The sequence below is a fragment of the Nanorana parkeri genome, unplaced genomic scaffold, assembly GCF_000935625.1.
Source record: "Nanorana parkeri isolate BGI_ZX_2015 unplaced genomic scaffold, ASM93562v1 scaffold127, whole genome shotgun sequence".
NCBI classification, from domain to species: Eukaryota; Metazoa; Chordata; class Amphibia; order Anura; family Dicroglossidae; genus Nanorana; species Nanorana parkeri.
The window spans coordinates 974,056-992,514 of record NW_017306395.1 but is presented as its reverse complement, the minus strand read 5'-3'; the positions used below and the strand labels follow the sequence as shown (position 1 = coordinate 992,514).

General features: G+C 44.7%; 1 protein-coding gene across 1 annotated transcript in view; it reads right to left on the bottom strand.

The window, feature by feature from the left end:
* Positions 1–490: 490 nt before the first annotated feature.
* Positions 491–18,459, bottom strand: part of ZRANB1 (zinc finger RANBP2-type containing 1) — a 53,150-nt gene continuing 35,181 nt past the window's right edge. Inside the window, exons 3-10 of the mRNA XM_018553700.1 lie at positions 15,402–15,589; positions 12,746–12,899; positions 11,547–11,618; positions 11,257–11,455; positions 10,628–10,748; positions 8,661–8,790; positions 5,302–5,531; positions 491–1,009 (exon numbers count right to left, since the gene is read on the bottom strand). Coding sequence (XP_018409202.1) covers positions 791–1,009; positions 5,302–5,531; positions 8,661–8,790; positions 10,628–10,748; positions 11,257–11,455; positions 11,547–11,618; positions 12,746–12,899; positions 15,402–15,589 — 1,313 coding nt within the window. The 3' untranslated portion in view covers positions 491–790. The remainder of the gene's footprint in view (positions 1,010–5,301; positions 5,532–8,660; positions 8,791–10,627; positions 10,749–11,256; positions 11,456–11,546; positions 11,619–12,745; positions 12,900–15,401; positions 15,590–18,459) is intronic.

The following is an 18,459-nucleotide window of genomic DNA, read 5'->3' as shown; positions in this document are numbered from 1 at the left end:
ATAAAGTTTTCAGAAAATGAAAAACAAAAATACTTGGGCGACACGGGAGAATGGGAAGCCATAACGATAAGAGGACAAATCATCCTCAGCTTTTCTTCACTTACCCCTCAACTAATTCATTACCACATATTAAAAATAAACCTAAAATAAAAATGCTTTTGGTCTGACCTCCGAGACCATCAATGGCATGTGCGGGAAGGGCCTGAAATATATGTGTTACCAATTGTGCACACGATCCTAAAATGAAAGTATATTTAACCCCTTTATTGCTCGAGACAGCCAGAAGCTATCCATGTGTAACTGTGCAATATACAACTCTTGGCCGGTCTAGTAATGCCGGGGTTATAAATCAAGTGCGGGGCAGTTTAAAACAATAACTGAAATGAAACGTAAGCCTTGCAAGAAACAAAAAAGGTCAGGAACTAGGAACAAAGCAAATAATGGACAGCCCACTGCTCCGATAGGTTGACCGTGGGAATTTTTGGGTGGGGTTTTTTTTTTTCTATTTTTTACCTTCAAAGTTCTCTCTCCCCTGTTGCACGACACATGCATTATACGCCAAGATTTACAACCCAGATGAGGAGGAAGAGACAACAAATAAAATAGTGTCCCGTCTCAATAACAAAAAGATGTCGTCGGAGCCAAAAGGTGCGGCTTCCCCAGGATCGGGTGGCCTGGAGCATTCCTCCCTGCATCCGACCCCAAGCACATAACGCAGGGTCCCGTTATCGCAGGTCCCAGTCATGACCTCACAGCGTGTGCTGTTTACGCATGAAGCCCCAGGGTCTTCTCACTCATCCTCATCTTCTTCATCCTCCTCGCCATCAGACAGCGCTGTACAAGGGCGGATCTGACGATAACCATCCAACCATTTTTCCATCATTTGCGTCACTAGCGGGTGGTTACGACGGCGGGAGCTTTTTTGCATGGCTACCAAGACCCCGCCTTCCGTCACACAACAGTCCAACCATTCGCGCAGGAGCTTCTCCTGCTGGTCCTCGTTTCCAAGCTTCAACAGATGAAAATAAAAAGGAGACACAAAAATGTTAGTATAATGAGTGCAGTCTGAAAGCAAATACACCCCGATGCATTGATTTATAAATAGAACATAGCAAAGGATGACATATGCACAGTGTCTGCGCATAGATAATGAGCTTGGTCACCTGCAGTCACCATAGAGACCCATGTCTGGTCACCGTGCAGAGAAATGAAGGTCTACTAGTCTCAGTACTCCCAATGGTGCTGGACAAGACCCCAGACGTCCATAACACTGAAAACAGAGATTTCGATGGACGTAGAAAAGTTGATGGTGTCGCACGCTGACGTACATCGAAACCCGAGAACAAAAATGTAACATACTGCACCTTACTAAGCCTTAGGTGGGGTGGCTGCATTTCAAACAATCTTCTGTAACCTACAAAATTATTTGAGACTGAGGAGTTTTGTAGTCCAAAAAAGGAGAGCATCCTATAGCGACCATGCTGCTCCTCCAGTGATACATTGGGGTGAGTGTAGCCCCCAGAACATAGCAGGAGATGGAAGATTGCAGTGGACAACAGAATCTCTGAATCCAGTGGCTGATTCACCTTGGCAGTCACCAAATCCGGAAACACTGGTCTGAATGGACTGACCCTTGAAGAAAGCTCTGCAGCTCAGCCAAACATCTGACAAAATGACATAAAACCCAACAAAGGATGGAAAGCAGACGAACCGGTTTTCAGGATTAAGCACTCTGGTCACCGTACAATTCAGGTCATCCCTTTTTGGGAAATGTAAACAGTCCCCAAAGACTTGTTGGCTGCGTTTCAGTCGTCTGCTTTTCATCAACGCTCACTCTCCGCCAAATCTATTCCCGCCATTAGAGAGCCCGGCCAGAAAACACAACCGACGGACCTACAGCGTAAAACTTGTTTTATTACGGGCAGAGGGAAAGGTTAGAACCTCCCGTCAGATTTTTACTGCCGTCTGTGACCTGACGGAGCATTACCGGGTCAGGACATTCTTATTATACAGGATTTAGAGATATTTATGATAGTTTGCTCAGCGCTTCACAAAATGGAGGGAGACAGTACAGCTACAATACAGGAGGAGCTTTAGAAGAGCTCTGCTCGTACAAGGGGAAGCTCTCCAATGTGGACACTCCCCACTAAAACCCAAATCTGACAAAGAAGCACAATAACATGGGGAAACATTCTGAAATAAACAACGGTAATTACAAATAATGCAACGTGCAGGCTGGAGAAACCTCAGGAGAGAAGGCCGACATGGAAACATTAAGTTAACCAACATGATCCCTTAAAGATAATTGGACAACTTCAAAATGTTCCCCCCTTCCTCCATTTTGGCCTGCAAATGTAAAGCTTCCACCCCATAGGAGTACAGCATTGGTGGTGTATAGCTGCCCACAGGAAAGCTTCTAGAGTGCTAAAATGACTACGGTTTGGAATTCCTCAATAGATCACCCGACACTTCCTGAATTCAATGCCAATTCCACCCAAACCAGATCCCACATTTTACATGCTTGTATCGCATCTGTCAGACCCACAGCGACACATGACCCTTATAATCCCCCCCCAAAGATGCTGGTGGGTGATCCATCCCACGGACAAGTATCTGGGGTGGAGGAGGATTTCAATGATGTAGAATGTCCTCTATTCCCCAAGTGTTCTGATCACACAGCTGAAACCGGAGCCCAAACTTTGCTGTACGACATCACACCGAGCACACGGTCTCATGTCACTCGGCTCCTCGAATCCTTCTCAGGCACTCAGCAAAGCGTTTCATTATCTGCATCTAATGAACAGTCCAGTGTAGTCGATGGATTTGCTGCCATTTTAGTATTGTAGCGAGAACATGGACGTGTCTAATGAGAATGTGCCCAGGAGTAATGATCCTCCTCCTACAGAAAGATATCAATACATGACATTGTGAAGCCATTAATGAATCAATGCCCCTATTCACCTATAGCAATTAATAACATGGTGTACAGACTTCTCCGAGGAGAAATGTCACTTCATAAAGACATCCTCATCTACATGACTCATCCAGGGGAGGGAGACTCCCAGCACTGCTCACCAATTTGAGTAGGCCAGAACCCGGAACTCTCTGCTGAGCCAACGGCATGGCACCATCGTGGCTCCGGGAAGGGGAGGATGTCTACCTTTTTTGCCTTTCCTTCTCCTTGGGGCCACAGGAGCCCATTAACTTCTAATCTTATGATTGAAGACAACAGCAAGCAAGCAATCCTAGTGTCTCTCACATGCAAATTATTAGGATCTATTTATTCTAAACACGGTACCAATAGCAATGGTTTCCCCTGACCCATATCCTATACCAGTGGTGGCGAACCTTGGCACTCCAGCTGTGCCAAAACTACAAATCCCAACATGCACCTGCCTCCGGGAGTCATGCCTATGGCTGTCAGAGCCTTGCAATGCCTCATGGGACTTGTAGTTCCAAAACAGCTGGCGTGCCAAGGTTCGCCACCGCTGTCCTATACCTTTAGAGAACAACTCCAGGAAGAAAAATCTTAACCCACTGCAAGGGTTAAGTGCTCGTTTTCATCTAGAGTTCAAACAAACTAAGATATACTTACCCAAATCTCAGTCCTGCCTGGCTGCTAGACCCCCCCTCTCCATCCACATGTCCAATACAGAGATGACTTACAGGCTCTTCAACCGCTGGAGCAAAGGTGGAGAGACGCTACAGGGACCGATCTAGCAGCTAGGCAGATCCTACAATCTGATGAGTATATCTTGTTATTTTAGACACTAGACGAGAACCTAACCTTTCCATTGCGGGGGTAGCACCTCTGCAAGGGTTAAGTCTTTTTCTGCCCAGAGTTCTTCCTTAAGAAAAAGGACTTTTCATTCTGCAGACCACTTACAGCCGATCAACAATTGCTATTGGCTTCGCCACAACCCTGCACAAGGCTGATTAAAGCATGCAAACCCTAAACAGTGAACTTCTCTCAGTGGCTTCCTTTTGGTCCTTTAAATATACGCCTGAAAGAATGTCACTACATCTGTGCAATATGAGAAGAAAAAAGAAGATCTGGTCAGAAAATCCCAGCCATCCTGTACACACTTATCTCAGGAGTCTGGTTAGCCCTCCTCTTGGGCTACAGAACAACTAGTGATATTGTGGTGGACAAAAGAAGGGACACGATTCAGTAGTTTAACAAATGAGAACAATAAGCAGGGCTGATACCAGTCTGTCCACAATTGTATTTTCTGTACCTCGTCTTTAAATTGATTTAAAAAAAAAAAGGGTAATGTGCCGTTATTGGAGAGATTTACTCCATAGTTGTTTGGTTTTTTGCCCTGACATACAACAGAAGCATCATTTTATTATACCAAAACCTCCATCACTGGAAGAATTAAGTACATGCGTCCATTCTTTCTCGCTCCATGACATCTCTTCACTACTTCAAGTGTAAGTCCAGTCAAAACTTCTCCCCATTTTGGATTTAGTGGGGGGAGGATTAGAACCAGTCTGGTTTTTACTGCTATCGGGGGCTCTGCTAGAGAGATTTCTCCTTATTTACAGCCACAGGATACATTAACACCAGGCAGGAAATAAGGGAAACACTAAAAGGTCTGACAGGGGTTCCTGCTCTACTATATTCTTTCTAACGTTTTGGCTAGACGATCGCTTACACATTACGGCCATTACGGCACATTTTTTAATATCTAGTCATTTAAAAAAATCTGATGAAAGTCAACAACATGACCACTTTAGAGGATAAACAGAATGAATCTTTCTCTGTATATTTGACTGAAACTAAAAACACTTACAGGGGTATTCACAAAAGGGAGAAGAGTTTGGAGAGGACAGGAGAAGTGAACAATCTAGGACAACACAGCTGAACCGGAAAGTGAGCTGAATTTTTCCAGATCAGCCACATTGTCCTAGATTGTTCACTTCTCCAAACTCTTCTCCCTTTTGTGAATAACCCTGTAAAAAGTCAAAGACACCGAGTGCAGAACTGCCCAGTCTTCAAATGAAAGATTTGGTGGGAAGCACGATGAGACTCTTCTGTCCAGTGGCTCTATCTAGGCTGCAGCAAATCTTCCTCAACTACATGAGCGGGTTTCAGGGTAGTCGCCTCTTTTACATTCATATGTAGCTTTATCGGGATTAGTGCAGAAGCTCATAATGAAATGTGACCTCCATCCAACATATACCAGTTCCCTAGATGTCTCTGGCCCAGAACTAGCATACAGCAGGTGAAGGCAGAACTCCGGATCTCTGCAATAGCAGGCTACATGGCATTCTGTACAATAAGAGCCACACGCTCACCTCTTGCGCAGACAGGAAGTGAATGTGCAGGAGCTTCCTTTCGCTGTCCACCAGAGGGAGAAACGTAACGGTTACATCATCATCTGTGTTTAGATTTGCACCAGCCCCACGATTGTCATAGCCATCATTCTCCATGGCTACCAGGGCGGAAAAATGGCCCCGCGTGTAGCCCAAGGCAATTGGACTTTTCCAGCAGAAGCTTTGCTCCCAAAGAAGCGGCAGGTACACTCCTGGGGAAGGAAAGTCATACAGGTCAGTACAGCGCATACACATCAGAAGAATACAACTTCACTTCATATAGAGATTTGGTTGGACAAAAAAATTAAACTTATAAATATCAGGAAACAAAATTTACATTCAAAAATTTGAAAGAATGCTACCAGACTGAAGATCGAGCACACCTGCTGCTGATCACTTCCTGTAATAACCCCTCTGTACCGGGGAAGGAGCCTCTAGGCGGACCAGTAAAAGACCTCCAGGGCAGCAGATTTAGGTCTCATTCTATTATATATTGCCAACATATGTTACCAGAAAGAAGTGCAATCAAAACGCCGGACCTGTAACGTTTGTCCTATCGTTGTGGCTCACCATCTTGGATGTGACAGTCGGTATAGGTGACCTGACTACCAGGCAGGCAGCTTCTACATTCGAGGATCTCCTCTGTCTCCATGGTTTGTATTGTGACTTGAAGTACCACACATCAATAGTCCAGATGCATCTTTAATATAGGGTTGAGGGGACACTATATGGTAGATATAGCCAGTGCACTTTGGGGGTTCATACAAGTAGCCCTTTTATTGGGGCTTACTAAGGGAGAACATGTATCAGAACTGTAATGGCTCGCAGTTGGATACCGTCTTGTCCAGTGTGTGTGAGCATGCGTAGAGCTCATCAGCAACTAATTTTGTCTGCCAGTGACCCCCAGACAAGGGTGCCATCTACCCAATTACTAGGCAGCACAATTTTCACTTCCATCCAAAGATAAGTACTACTTATAAGTACTACAAAGATAGAGTACTACTGCTATGCTAACGCTGGAGCCAAATCTCACATGACTCAACACCTGAAGGTGTGTGACAAAGGGAAGGGATCTTCTGAAGATTTGGTAACAACATCCCTGGACATGGCCGTGTGGTAGCTCACAAATGTACAACTGTGAAATGACCACTTATTTCACCACAGACAATACTTCACCGACATGGGCCTAGAAGAAGCCGTATACATTATATTGTGTTATCGCATTCAATTAGACAGCCCAAGTGACCCCCAACATCTGGTGAATGAATGTTCAGTGTGCGATTTAGGACCAGTGAAGATGGGCGTTTGTACACATCAAATAGGTTTTGCATTTCTATACAAGTCTATGAGAAAGCAAATCTCAGCATTGGATTATATACGGCTCAGTGACTACACTCAGCACAGCAGCTGTTTAGATTTTATTGGTATTCCATAGAGCGGATCTATTTTTTCATTAATTTATGAGAAAGCAAAACCCTCTTGAAGCCGATCACAAGGACAACAACTGCAGGGAAAATACACCTTTCAATTTATTGATCTCAGAAGTATCAGAAACTGATGACGACCTGATGCCATTGGTGCAACCCCAAAACCACAGGTCCCCATACGCCTAAAATGATACTTTCATGATGCAGGTTTCTCAGCTATAAATGTTTTATGACATTTCATTTATGTTAAGCGCTTACAATAAAATTTGAACACTCCATTTGTCTGTTTTAAGTGTCCTAAATCCTCTATTATTTTTTATCATCATTGAGCGAAGAATAAGCCGTCAGGGCCGTTTACTCATATCGGCAATCATTCAGTGGTTTGATTTTGAACATATATAGTCCAATCCAGGAGCCTGCGACACAGATTATTTTCACTGACAGACACATTCCCTCATCTCCCAGACAATCATTCAGAAAGCTCAACCTCTTCCTAGCAGTTCAATGATTTATTGTTTACATGCCGGGCTGTTCTGGACCATGGTAGAGCATCTCAGGACTTGACAGACCTCCCTGTGATCAGACTTCCACAGATCACTGCTGACCTACCTTATTTTGCGGTCCATAAGACGCACCGGACCATAGGACGCAGGGAGGTCCGGCGCGCCTTATGGAGCACTCGAGACTGTAGCTTCTGTGACAGCTTCTATGACAGAAGCAGTCACAGAAGCTGCAGTTAGTGACCGCTGAGACAGGTGGCGCTGTGATTACAGCGCCACGGTCTCAGTGATGACACAGAGCAGGCGAAGAACGTCTATTCTTCGTCTGCTCTATGGTTATCTCGATCGTCGCCGCTGCTCGGTTTTAATACGAGTGATCTCATTAGATCACTCGTATTAAACGAGCAGTGGCTCCTGCTACTCGCCCGGCGCCCGAAACTGCATGTCTCGGGCGTCGGGATTCGCTCCATAAGACGCAGGCACATTTCGCCCCTCCTTTTGGGGGGGAAAAAGTGCGTCTTATGGAGCGAAAAATACGGTAATAGTTCCTCAAATGTGCAAATGTCTAGAAATTCAGTTCTGCAGTGAAATGTATGACGCACCTCGATTACTAAACACTGTATGTATGTAAACCAACTAAAGTGTGAACATATCCACTGTCCAAGGTTCCCAAAGATGCACGACACTCCATTATCTTAGTTGTCTCCCCCACCCTTTTCAGGGGACTCTGAAGCAAGGTCTCTCCACCAATCACCTTCTGCAGTTCTAAGCAGAGAGAACTCTGTGGGAAGTCACAGGCTCTATAATGTATCCTGCAGGTTATAAAGAAGTGTCAGTAGCAATATAGACTATAAATAGGCCCCATATGTTGGTAGGGTCTGGTATGACTGGATGGGACCCTTTATACCTTAAAATGGCCACAAAAATCATATAGTACGGTAGCTTCTTTATATAAAATGTTTCTTAATATCTTGAGGTGTCACATCAATCTTGAAAACTCCCTCTGCATGTCATTATCTAAGCAGCCATATAGCACTGCACGGGCCAGGGGAAGAAGCCCAATCCTTAAAATGCAAAGAGCAAAATCAGCTTCTCTCTTTAGTTTGCTCAGTTGAGATTTGAAAATGAAAGTTAGAAGCCGATTGGCTGCCGTGCACATCTGCTCCAGATTCTGTCTGCTCCAGTTTTAGGAACATCTCCTCTGCATTTAATGGCAAACACCACCCACTCAATTTCATATGCTGGTGTCATCTGGCAGATGTTTAGTATCTGGTAATACCATAGACGACACTGTTACCTGGCTGCTTCTAACACCCGTGTCCTATTCTCACACATGAAACCTTCCCCATCAGTGAACCCCTCTCCTTATTGTAGCTTTTCTGCACCAGCATAGGGCGACAGGCTCGGGCGTTACCTTGAAAACGAGTGTATCCCAGGGTCTCCCCACGAAAGCTCTTATAATATTTCACTCCATACACTATAATTGGTCTCCTAAGAATATGCGCAAGAACGAAGATGTGCGTCTGTTCCAGGCTGGCCCCTGGCTGTAAAAAAAAATGAAACACTCCAGGTTAGATCATACAGGTAAGTGTGACAGGTGTGTTTTAGATGCTTTCATAGTTAAAACAAATACTGGGTCATCTGTGGGTTTTTTTGGGCAGAGACTTTTTGGGAGTCCACATCCACTGCCCATGACTACCTCTTCCCGGTCTGTAGCAGAAAACCACACTCAAAACACCCCACCAAGTTTTCCCATCTGTGACCGGAGAAGTGTAGGACTCCGGGAGGAATGCCTTATCTGGTCTACAGCCAGTCATCTGGAAATGGCTTTGGTGGGACTCTGCAAGAATTGAATGGACCAGACAGGTCCCAGCAGCGCTTTGGGACAGTCTTCAGCACTGAGCAGGTTTTCTATTGTAAAGTGTCATTTTCTTTTCAGCTACATATGAACACCAAAGTATCCGAGAACACAGTGAAGTATTGGTATGAACAGCAGGAGTCTTCCTTTAAAGCTGGCTGAAGGATGCAGATAGTGGAATTTTCTCAAGATGCGAGGAGGATAGAAAAACAACATTTAATACAAAAGCATTAGAAACTAAAAGTAAATTTTGAGACTTCTCCTCGTCATGGCCACCACACCTTTTTCTGTTGGCACCAAACTGCTATATGGGCCCAATTTAAGCTGCATTCCAACGGCTTAATACACCAATAAAATGCATATATGAGCTGCTTTACTTGCCAAATGATTTTATGTCCATCCAGTCCAGGGATTTACACAGCACTGAGACAGAAACAGAGCCAGGTTGGCATGCAATACAGCCTGGTCACCACCCCAAACAGTGCCTGGAAAGTGAAGGTGCAATTTGATGAGTTCAATGCTCTGCTCTCTATTTCAGAGAGATCGGGGGCATCGCCACACAGAGTGCAAAGCATCTTTTGTTGGGAGAAAGAAAAAACAGCATTGTGGCTTTTTGATGCCGTTTTATTTCTACCGATAAAAGATACTTTGGACTTCTATATGTCTTGCGGTGCCCCGCAATAGACTTCTCCAAGGTCCCTTCTTCCAGTTTGAGGTTCCTTTTGGTGGTGGAAGTGCAGCCAGAACCAGGTGATTTGAGCTCCACAAAAGAACCTCTTCAGAAAACTCTTGGACACTTATAATAAAAGATCTCGGCGTCTCTCATTCTTTTATACCATTACTACATATGAGAATGAGCCTTCTAAGCACAACTGTATGCAGGACACCCAATGGGCTCTCAGTGCTGTCCCTCCGTTCTCAGATTCCATTGCACATGGGATTACAGGAGGCAGATACCAGGCCAAACTCAGGTAGATAACCAGCTTGTACACAATTACCCAACATGTCTGGAAGTTAAAGCAATATTTAGGAGAGGACTGAAATAGTAAATGGTAGGGATGCACCGATACAGTTTTTTCGGTATAGAGTACCAATATATATTTTTTTCCGTACTCGCCGATACAGAGTACCAGTGCCGTGTGCCCGCGATCATGACCCGCCTCCCAGCTTCCCGATTGCCTAGCAAAAAGTGAAGCCAGCTTCCTAGCCAGGGTGCCTTCCTGACCAATTAGGAAGCTGGCCGGCACGTCATGATCCGCCTCCCGATTGGAAAGGAAGCTAGCTCCGTGCTCCCTCGGCACTACCGGTCAGAGGGAGACCACCCTCTGACAAAACATTCCAGTATCGGAGGCAAGCATCTGAGCATTAGTATCGGTGGATCCCTAGTAAATGGGGATATTAATAGTTCGGATTATTGGTTGCTCAATCACAGGCACAATGATGATACCAACACACAAGATAAACTGTATCTGGAGGTATCTCACTGCCCCACTGCAGACAATCCCAGTGTTTCCTGCTTTTACCTGGCTTGCGAGTGACAGAATAAAAGCCCAGTCCTCCTGCCACTGTTCCTCTCTTAGAGAGAAATGCAACCCAAAACTCTGCGAGTACCAGGACTCCCACTCCTTCCAACGGCTGTAAAACCTGGAAAAAAAACAACAACAAATCTCAAAATCAGAACGCCGAGCCAAATGTCAGCTAGGGCTCATCCACACTAGAATATATGTAGGATAAAACTGTACTGTGATCCTGAAAGCTGTACGATGCCCAATTCTGTAAAACAAGGCGATGGCTGCCAGCAGCATATACGGCATTAATAGTGCGCACATGTAGATGAATTCCTATCGGCAGCAAAGGATTAAGCTACATGAGAGCAATAAACCTGGGTAATCAAGTTACAGATTCAGGAGATATGTATTCTAATCTAATTCTATATATTCTAAGACCATGGCCACTTTTTTATTTTAATAAGCCAGACCCATGAGATTTATTTGACAAAAATACAAAAGGCTGGACAAACAAATGCCACCAGTTTGGGAGCACTGGGCTACCTTGTTTTAGTGTTTTCCCAAACCTGTATGGTTCAGCCAAACTCATATCAAACAAAAAGTTTCCATGATAAGCCCCATGTTAGTGGAGGGGTTGTGGTTACCAGTGGGAGCAGTCGTGGAGGCTGTCATGTAGAGCCTTTCTTAGCACCGAGTCTTTGTCATAGATGCCCCATGTAGCTTGTAGTACAGAGTCCAACAGGCAGTCGCCTGCAGTGCGATTCCAAAGTGCATAAAGTCTGCTATCCAGACGGGTCCCCAGCTCCAGTGACCAATTAATGATTGGAGATTCTTCCTCTAACTCTGAAACCAAAGACAAACAGAAATGTTAACATCGCAACACAAAAGGACACATTCGCTGGAAGTGGAGGGTAATGGAGTAAACATGAATCACCTTTCTGCACATCCCGATCCAATACTTCATCAAACAGTTTCTCCTGGACTGGGGGTGGCAGATCTTCGATGTCTGCAGAGAGAAGATTTGTCCGTTAAAGGGAACAGAGTCGATTGTATTTGAGTCACCAAGCCCTAAGCCCAGCACATTATGACACTAAACTGCAAGATTAAATTCTAAGACTGACCATGCCAATGTCATAGACAACATCACCTTGCTTAAGCTGTGAGGGGGCGGGAAGAGTGTGAGACGGTGCCCAGGCCTAGCAGATATCCCTATGCCCAGGCACTGTCACATGACCAGGAAAGACCGTCTTTAATCTGTCTATTATTTAATGGTGCAGCACTAGTCATTTAGGGAGATCCCAAACTCCAACAATGGTGGGCCCAGAGAAGAGCCCCTTACCCTTTACAAAGATGTGCTCCTGCATAATACAAAAGCACATTGTAGCAGGTATCACAGGAGGCAGCGGTGAGGCAAGAAGACATCACCCACGTCTTCAGAAAGTGAGGGATTGAGATAGATAGATAGATAGATAGATAGATAGATAGATAGATAGATAGATAGATAGATAGATAGATAGATAGATATATTTTTTTTACCCCTGCCAAGTTTGTGGGAATTCATTCTCTCTCCCTTTGTCCGGGTGACCATTACCACTGGGACTGAAAAGTAGGTAAAATCTAAACTGAATGGGAACAGAAGTGATATCTTCCAAGGGACACTTGTTCAGGTGACTGATGTCATCTCTGGAGAGTTGTCCTTTTATTACCTGTTGGGTCCGCAGGACAAGTGAAAACCTGACAGGAGTTTAACCTTTATCCATGCCATTTAAAATACAAAACTTTTGGCTTCAGATATATTTCATCACTTCCCACTAATGCCACATGTCCACATTCTGGCAAGAACCACACCTTGGGGACCATGGGGCCTACAACTAATTTTTTTTGCACATGCACAGAGCATATCCAATTAATTAAAATACTTTGTTCCCAATAGGAATGAAAAGGGGACAGCCTGGAGCATCCATGAAGGACCGTCATACGAAAGCATAGCCATCTTTAAATGTAAAATTGCCTCCATGTTTCTGATAGACTTGTATCTTTTCTTCGGTGTACTGCAGCATTATTTCCTCTACTTTGATTCACAATGAGACTGCCCCTAAAATGCAGTGTCGATGGGCAGCGCCGGGTACTCACCGGCAGGTAATGTGAAGGTCACCAGATCTGAGAGGAAGTAACAAGCAAAGTCCCCTTTCCTCTGGTGCATGGAAGCTGCAATCTCCCTCCGAATCTGCTCGGTAAGCTCAGGACACACCATGGCTGGGATACATTTCACTGCATGCTGAGACACCTACAAATACAACAATACAAACCGATCAGCTGACCAGAGAAACTGGATGGAAATCAGTTACTAATGAAAACTTTCCCCCAAAGATTGACTAGAGCAGTGGTTCTCAACTCGTGGGTCGCGACACCCTCTGCAGTGTGTCGCGGCGTCATGTCTGCATAGACCGGCCCATCTGTTCCTTAATGACCAAGGAAACATGTGGGTCCCGAGGTTACACAGGTTGAGAACCACTGGACTAGAGTATCCCGCCAGATAACAAAATAAACCTCTAAATCTCCTCACACAACATGTCAGCACAACCGTCTTGGTACCGCAGCAATTTTTGCACACACTACAATCTGTATTGAAAATGACTTTAAAACCTCTTGGGGACCTGGGACCATAAAATTAGTGTCAGGATGGAGAGAGGGACAGCCGGCCAGATCACAAAAAGAAATCACCTGCTGAAAAAAACAGTACCAAGATCTTATACTTCAGGACAAGGACACATATATACGTACAGAGGCTTCTTCTCAGATGTTAACAGCATTGTGGATTTTAAAAAAAATGAAAAGAAAAAAGCCTGAAATGCTTGTCTCTGCTGAGGTTTTCTGCAGTCTGGTCAGGTGACCAAAATCCTACCTAGGCATCTGGTTATTTGAGACCTACCACAGGGGAGGATTACGATCATATCTGATCAAACGCTTCGGCTTTGTGGTCACATGACCAGCACCAAGAACATGGAGCAGAATTCTCTAAGGGAAAAGACATTTCTGCGGTTTTATTATTCCTAAAGACATTTAACAACTTTGCTGGAAATAATAAGTTAACATATAAGCCAACTTTAAAATCATGGTTGCTACTCTTTACCAGGCAGGCCTAATCATCATGCAGTATTGTTTTGTATTAAATATATATATTAAACAAGTACTTCTATGTAAATACTAGGACGGGTACCCTAATGTCTTTACATTTGCGTCCATTAAACTGCCAACACAGCAACACTCTGAATGTAGGTGGAAAGGTCGGTACCGAGAGCCAGTCCGAGTTCTATTGCTTTGCACATTTTCCTGACTGGGGCTACAGTGCTTACAGGGTACACCCCAACAACGAACCCATTGGCTCCCTTTTGCTGACCTTGCCAAAAATCCAGCACTTATGTGTACTCTGCAGTCTTATCACAAACCATTTTCATGAGCAGACTATACTGTACATTATACCGGCCCCCCCACGTATGTCCTAGCGTGACAGCACTGCTCCTCCATAGTGCAGAAAGTGTGTTAGTGAGAGGATCACCGAGAAAAAAAACAAAGCCTAAAATATGAAAACCAATGCAGCCAGCACATCTAAGGACTGGTAAGCTGCTAAATATTACATGGGTTTGGACTCACACATTAAAGTGCATCTAAAAACATTTTTTATTCACGTTTTGAAAGCATGGGGAAGGGTTAGACCCTCCATCAGCCAGTGTGGGGCTTTCACCATCTCTGTTTAACCATTCTTTATTTTTTTTCAGCATCATTCAGCAGTAATATGAATAGCAATCATACTGATCAGTGTATGGCGATTAAACAGTCTATGTCAGGGGTGGGCAAACTCCGGCCCTCCAGCTGTTGTGGAACTACAAAGCCCAAGAAGCATTGAAAAATCCTCACAGCCATAAGCATGACTCCCAGAGACAGATGCATAATGCGATTTGTAGTTTCACCACAGCTGGAGGGCCAGAGATTGCTCACCTCTGGTCTATGTGGTAAAGCAGAGGTGGGAACCTCCGGCCTTCCAGATGTGGTGAAGCCACAAATCCCATGATGCAGCTCTCTGGAAGTCATGCCTATGGCTGCGAAAATCTTTCAATACCTCATGGGATTTGTTGTTTCCCAACAGCTGGAGGTTCCGCACCCCTGTGGTAAAGAGTCAGGTGTAGTGTTAGAAATCCCCCCGGTTGGCTTCCCAGGCCATAATACCTTCTGTACACATTGTTCATATGTGGCCTCTATTGGTGTTGGGTATGAGGGGTAGGATGTGCAGTTTAGTTCAGTCAGGTGCAGAGCGAGAGCTTTCAGATGCTACATTGTAACATTTCACCCACTCTTGGTGACCATTCTCTCATTTTAGGAGAAATTTCCTCTCAATTCTTGTGGAGTCTCTGAGGTAAGATATAAAAAAATCTCCCCCGTCCCCTAATGACACCATCAGTTTAATGTGAAGTAGACCAGGCAGGATAGCACTACAGTGATAAAGTCCAAATCAGCTTCTCTGAGGTTAGAACGGTGCTCAGGTAATGTCACGTCAGGAAGTCATCTGCTGATTTCAATGGGGAATTCTATTCTAAAGCGTACATGTGTTTAACGGATCGCTTCACCATATTGAGCTGTGCTAAGGAATCCCTGTTGGGGCAACTGAACTTGTGTTTTTAATGTCTTTTGTAAGTGCATTAGAGAAGATGGTGGTCATTGGCTTGGTTATGCAGAGTGATGAGAAAGAAATAAAGACTAGCGTTGCAGTGGATTGGTAAAAGCCGCTCACCTCTGTCAGAAGTATGGCCAGCATGTCCTGCCTCTGGAAGCGGATAGAGAGGTGCACCAGAGTATAACCCACATCAAAGGCCGATGGACGGTTCAAAAGACGAACTTCATCGGCTGACAGTTGCCGAGCGATGTCTCCACCCGAGTTCTTGTACGCTTCCACCGCCGACAGATCACCTTCCACCACACCTGCCAAAGAACACAGATACGTGAGCCAAACCTCATACACACGGCAACATCCCACCGTCTGATCACCGACTCACATGGATTGCAATAATCAGGCAATGGAAGGGTTGACTTCCACATAATAATGAGAGCGTGTGAGTTTCAGAAGTGATTATAGCATTCAACAGTTTTCCAGCAAGCTTGGAAAATCCCTGTAGTCATCCATCAATGGTTCCCTTTCATACGGTGCACCAAATCTGAACACTGGCCAAGTTGGGGGTGTGGTGGTGGGGGGGGCTGGACCCAGTAACATGGTGACTGGAAGGAGTATGGATGATATGTCACCTCTTGTTGTTCTAGAACAGGCCAGTATCAATCAGCCTCCAGTACCAGCCGTAACACGAGGCCCAATATTACACATTTCACAATATGGAGGCTTGTACGTGACTGAGGGGGTAGAATTTAAGCATCAATGATAGTTGTTGCTATAAGAAATTCTAGTCCTCAGGAGCAGATCTTTTAGTCTCATGGCTGCATGCCCTTAAAGCTGAACTGCGGCCAAAAAAAACCTAATATATTCTTCAATAGCCACAAAGAATACAGATCAATTTTGCGTGTACTGAATGCCTTTGCAAAGGAAGCTATTTCTTCATAAAAAAGGTAGCTGCGACATCATCACTATGCTGTACATACCTTGTGAAGAGAGTAGAACTGTGGGAGGATCCCAGCAGGCTCCACCCACTACAGGCTGCCTGCAGAAAAGTACAGGAGAGGGTGAGACCAGAACAGTCACCTTGCACATGGAGAGAGAGAGCAGAAGTGGCTGGTCTTTATTACAGGAAGGGGTGGATACAAGACCAGTCACCCTGCACATGGAGAGAGAGAGAGAGCAGAAATGGCTGGTCTTTATTACAGGAAGGGGCGGATACAAGACCAGTCACCCTGCACATGGAGAGAGAGAGAGAGAGAGCAGAAGTGGCTGGTCTTTATTACAGGAAGCTCCTGTACAGAGGAAAGTGCAGAAATTATTCTATGCTGAATTATTATTGCACAGATCTGGAAGTAATACACAAAGGACACAGACACAGATTCCAGTAGGAATACACATTGCGACTGTGTTTAGCCTGGACTTCAGGTTTAAGGTCAACTTGCCTCAAATCTTATTTCCCTTTTTCTGATGACCAAAAGGGAGCACATAACAGAAGTTCATTGTTGGGGTTTACTTTACAAACACTGCAAAGTGGACCTTGCAGTAAAACGCTAGGTCCACTTTTTACGTTAGTTGCTCCCCCTATAAATCGGAAGAGTGAACACAAAAAAAAAATGGCACTTGTGGGCACACGACAAGTGGGAGGGTTTGAGCACTTTAGCAAAAGACAACTGGGCAAGGCTGACACCACCCAGTTCACATATGCTTGTGTTGTCAGACTTGCTAGTGGAGTACATTCCCGGCAGATAAACAGGTATCTTTCTATATTTGCAGGGTCTTGAAAAGGACAAAACATGGTGCAATTTGCATGTAATGCAGAGATCCACTATTGTTTTTCCTTTGTCTCCAATTTAGTGCTGATCCCTAACTATCTCTTTTTACTATATTGTTTTTCCTGACATACACTTGAAGTGATCGTAAACATTACAAATTGGACTTCTGGGACTCTAGAACCTGCTTGAAAACCAGCATGGTATAAGCCAAGATTCACTGGTAACAGTAAGGTAAATAAAGATTTCATATAGGTCAGCTTCTATGCTCATCATTTGGCCTGCACAGGAAACATTAAATGTAGATCTCACTTATCATAGTATCTTACATAAGCCCGGCCTATATTCCCTGACTGCAAAACAAATTCAATCAAGCGCAGTAAAATGGCAGAATGTAAGCCGAGATCTGATATGGCCAGTTCCAGAGTAAAACGAAGCTGTGCGTCATGAAATGAACCGAGCGACGGACATGGTGGGTGTACAATATCCAGCAAGGCTTCCAGAGAGGACATACTTGTGCCCAATGGTTACACAATGTTGTCCTTCCAGCAGCTGCCGCCCAGGACACAGTCCAGCTAAATATACTCCTCACCAAGTCCGAGATCAATGTGCAAACACTTCTGAAACTTGCACAGTGACTGTGAACCTGAACAGATCTACAAAGTGACACAAAAAGGGATCGGCATGAGAAATTCGTTCAGGAGTGTGTGAGTTTCAACAGGAAGCACAAATTCTAACAAAGCCAATCTATACAGATTTATGAAAACAAAACGTACAAAGCGGCCCACGGAGTCAGATGGCTGGCTCCAGCGCTTGCACATTACACAGGCAGACCTGTGAGTCATAGAGCTCTATTTATAGACGCCCCAGAGACTCCATCCAGCACAAACACACGCTCCTGTTCTAATGCCTGACAAGAGCGCCTCTCATTTCACTCCTCTTCACTACACGGGGACAGGAAGGTAAACAGACACACAGACAGTATATCAGCTGGACTCTTCCCAGGAAGTACAGGTGTGAGCGGGGGGATGAGGGAGCAAAAAGAGAGAAAACCGTGCCGCGTTTCTACATGCGTGTTAGAGACAAATACATATTAGAGCTGCACAGCAACCATCAGGGAGGAGGAGGTGGAATGAAACACGTTGAAGAGAACCAGTAATGCTTAAAGCAGATACAAATCCAAACATGGAATACATTGCAGATTTGTAGCTGTGGTGATTGCAGGAAAGGATTTTGTCCCCTGCGTGTGTTACAAAGTAATAAATCTCTCCTCCAGTAATACACAGACCTTAATTTGAGCTTTATTATTGCTCTGCATTGTATGAGTCATACTGATGTGATATTTTCATCGGCAGACCTTGCTGATTATATTTTGGGGTAATTCTATAGGGGGGGGGGGGGGGGCCAAAGGAAAA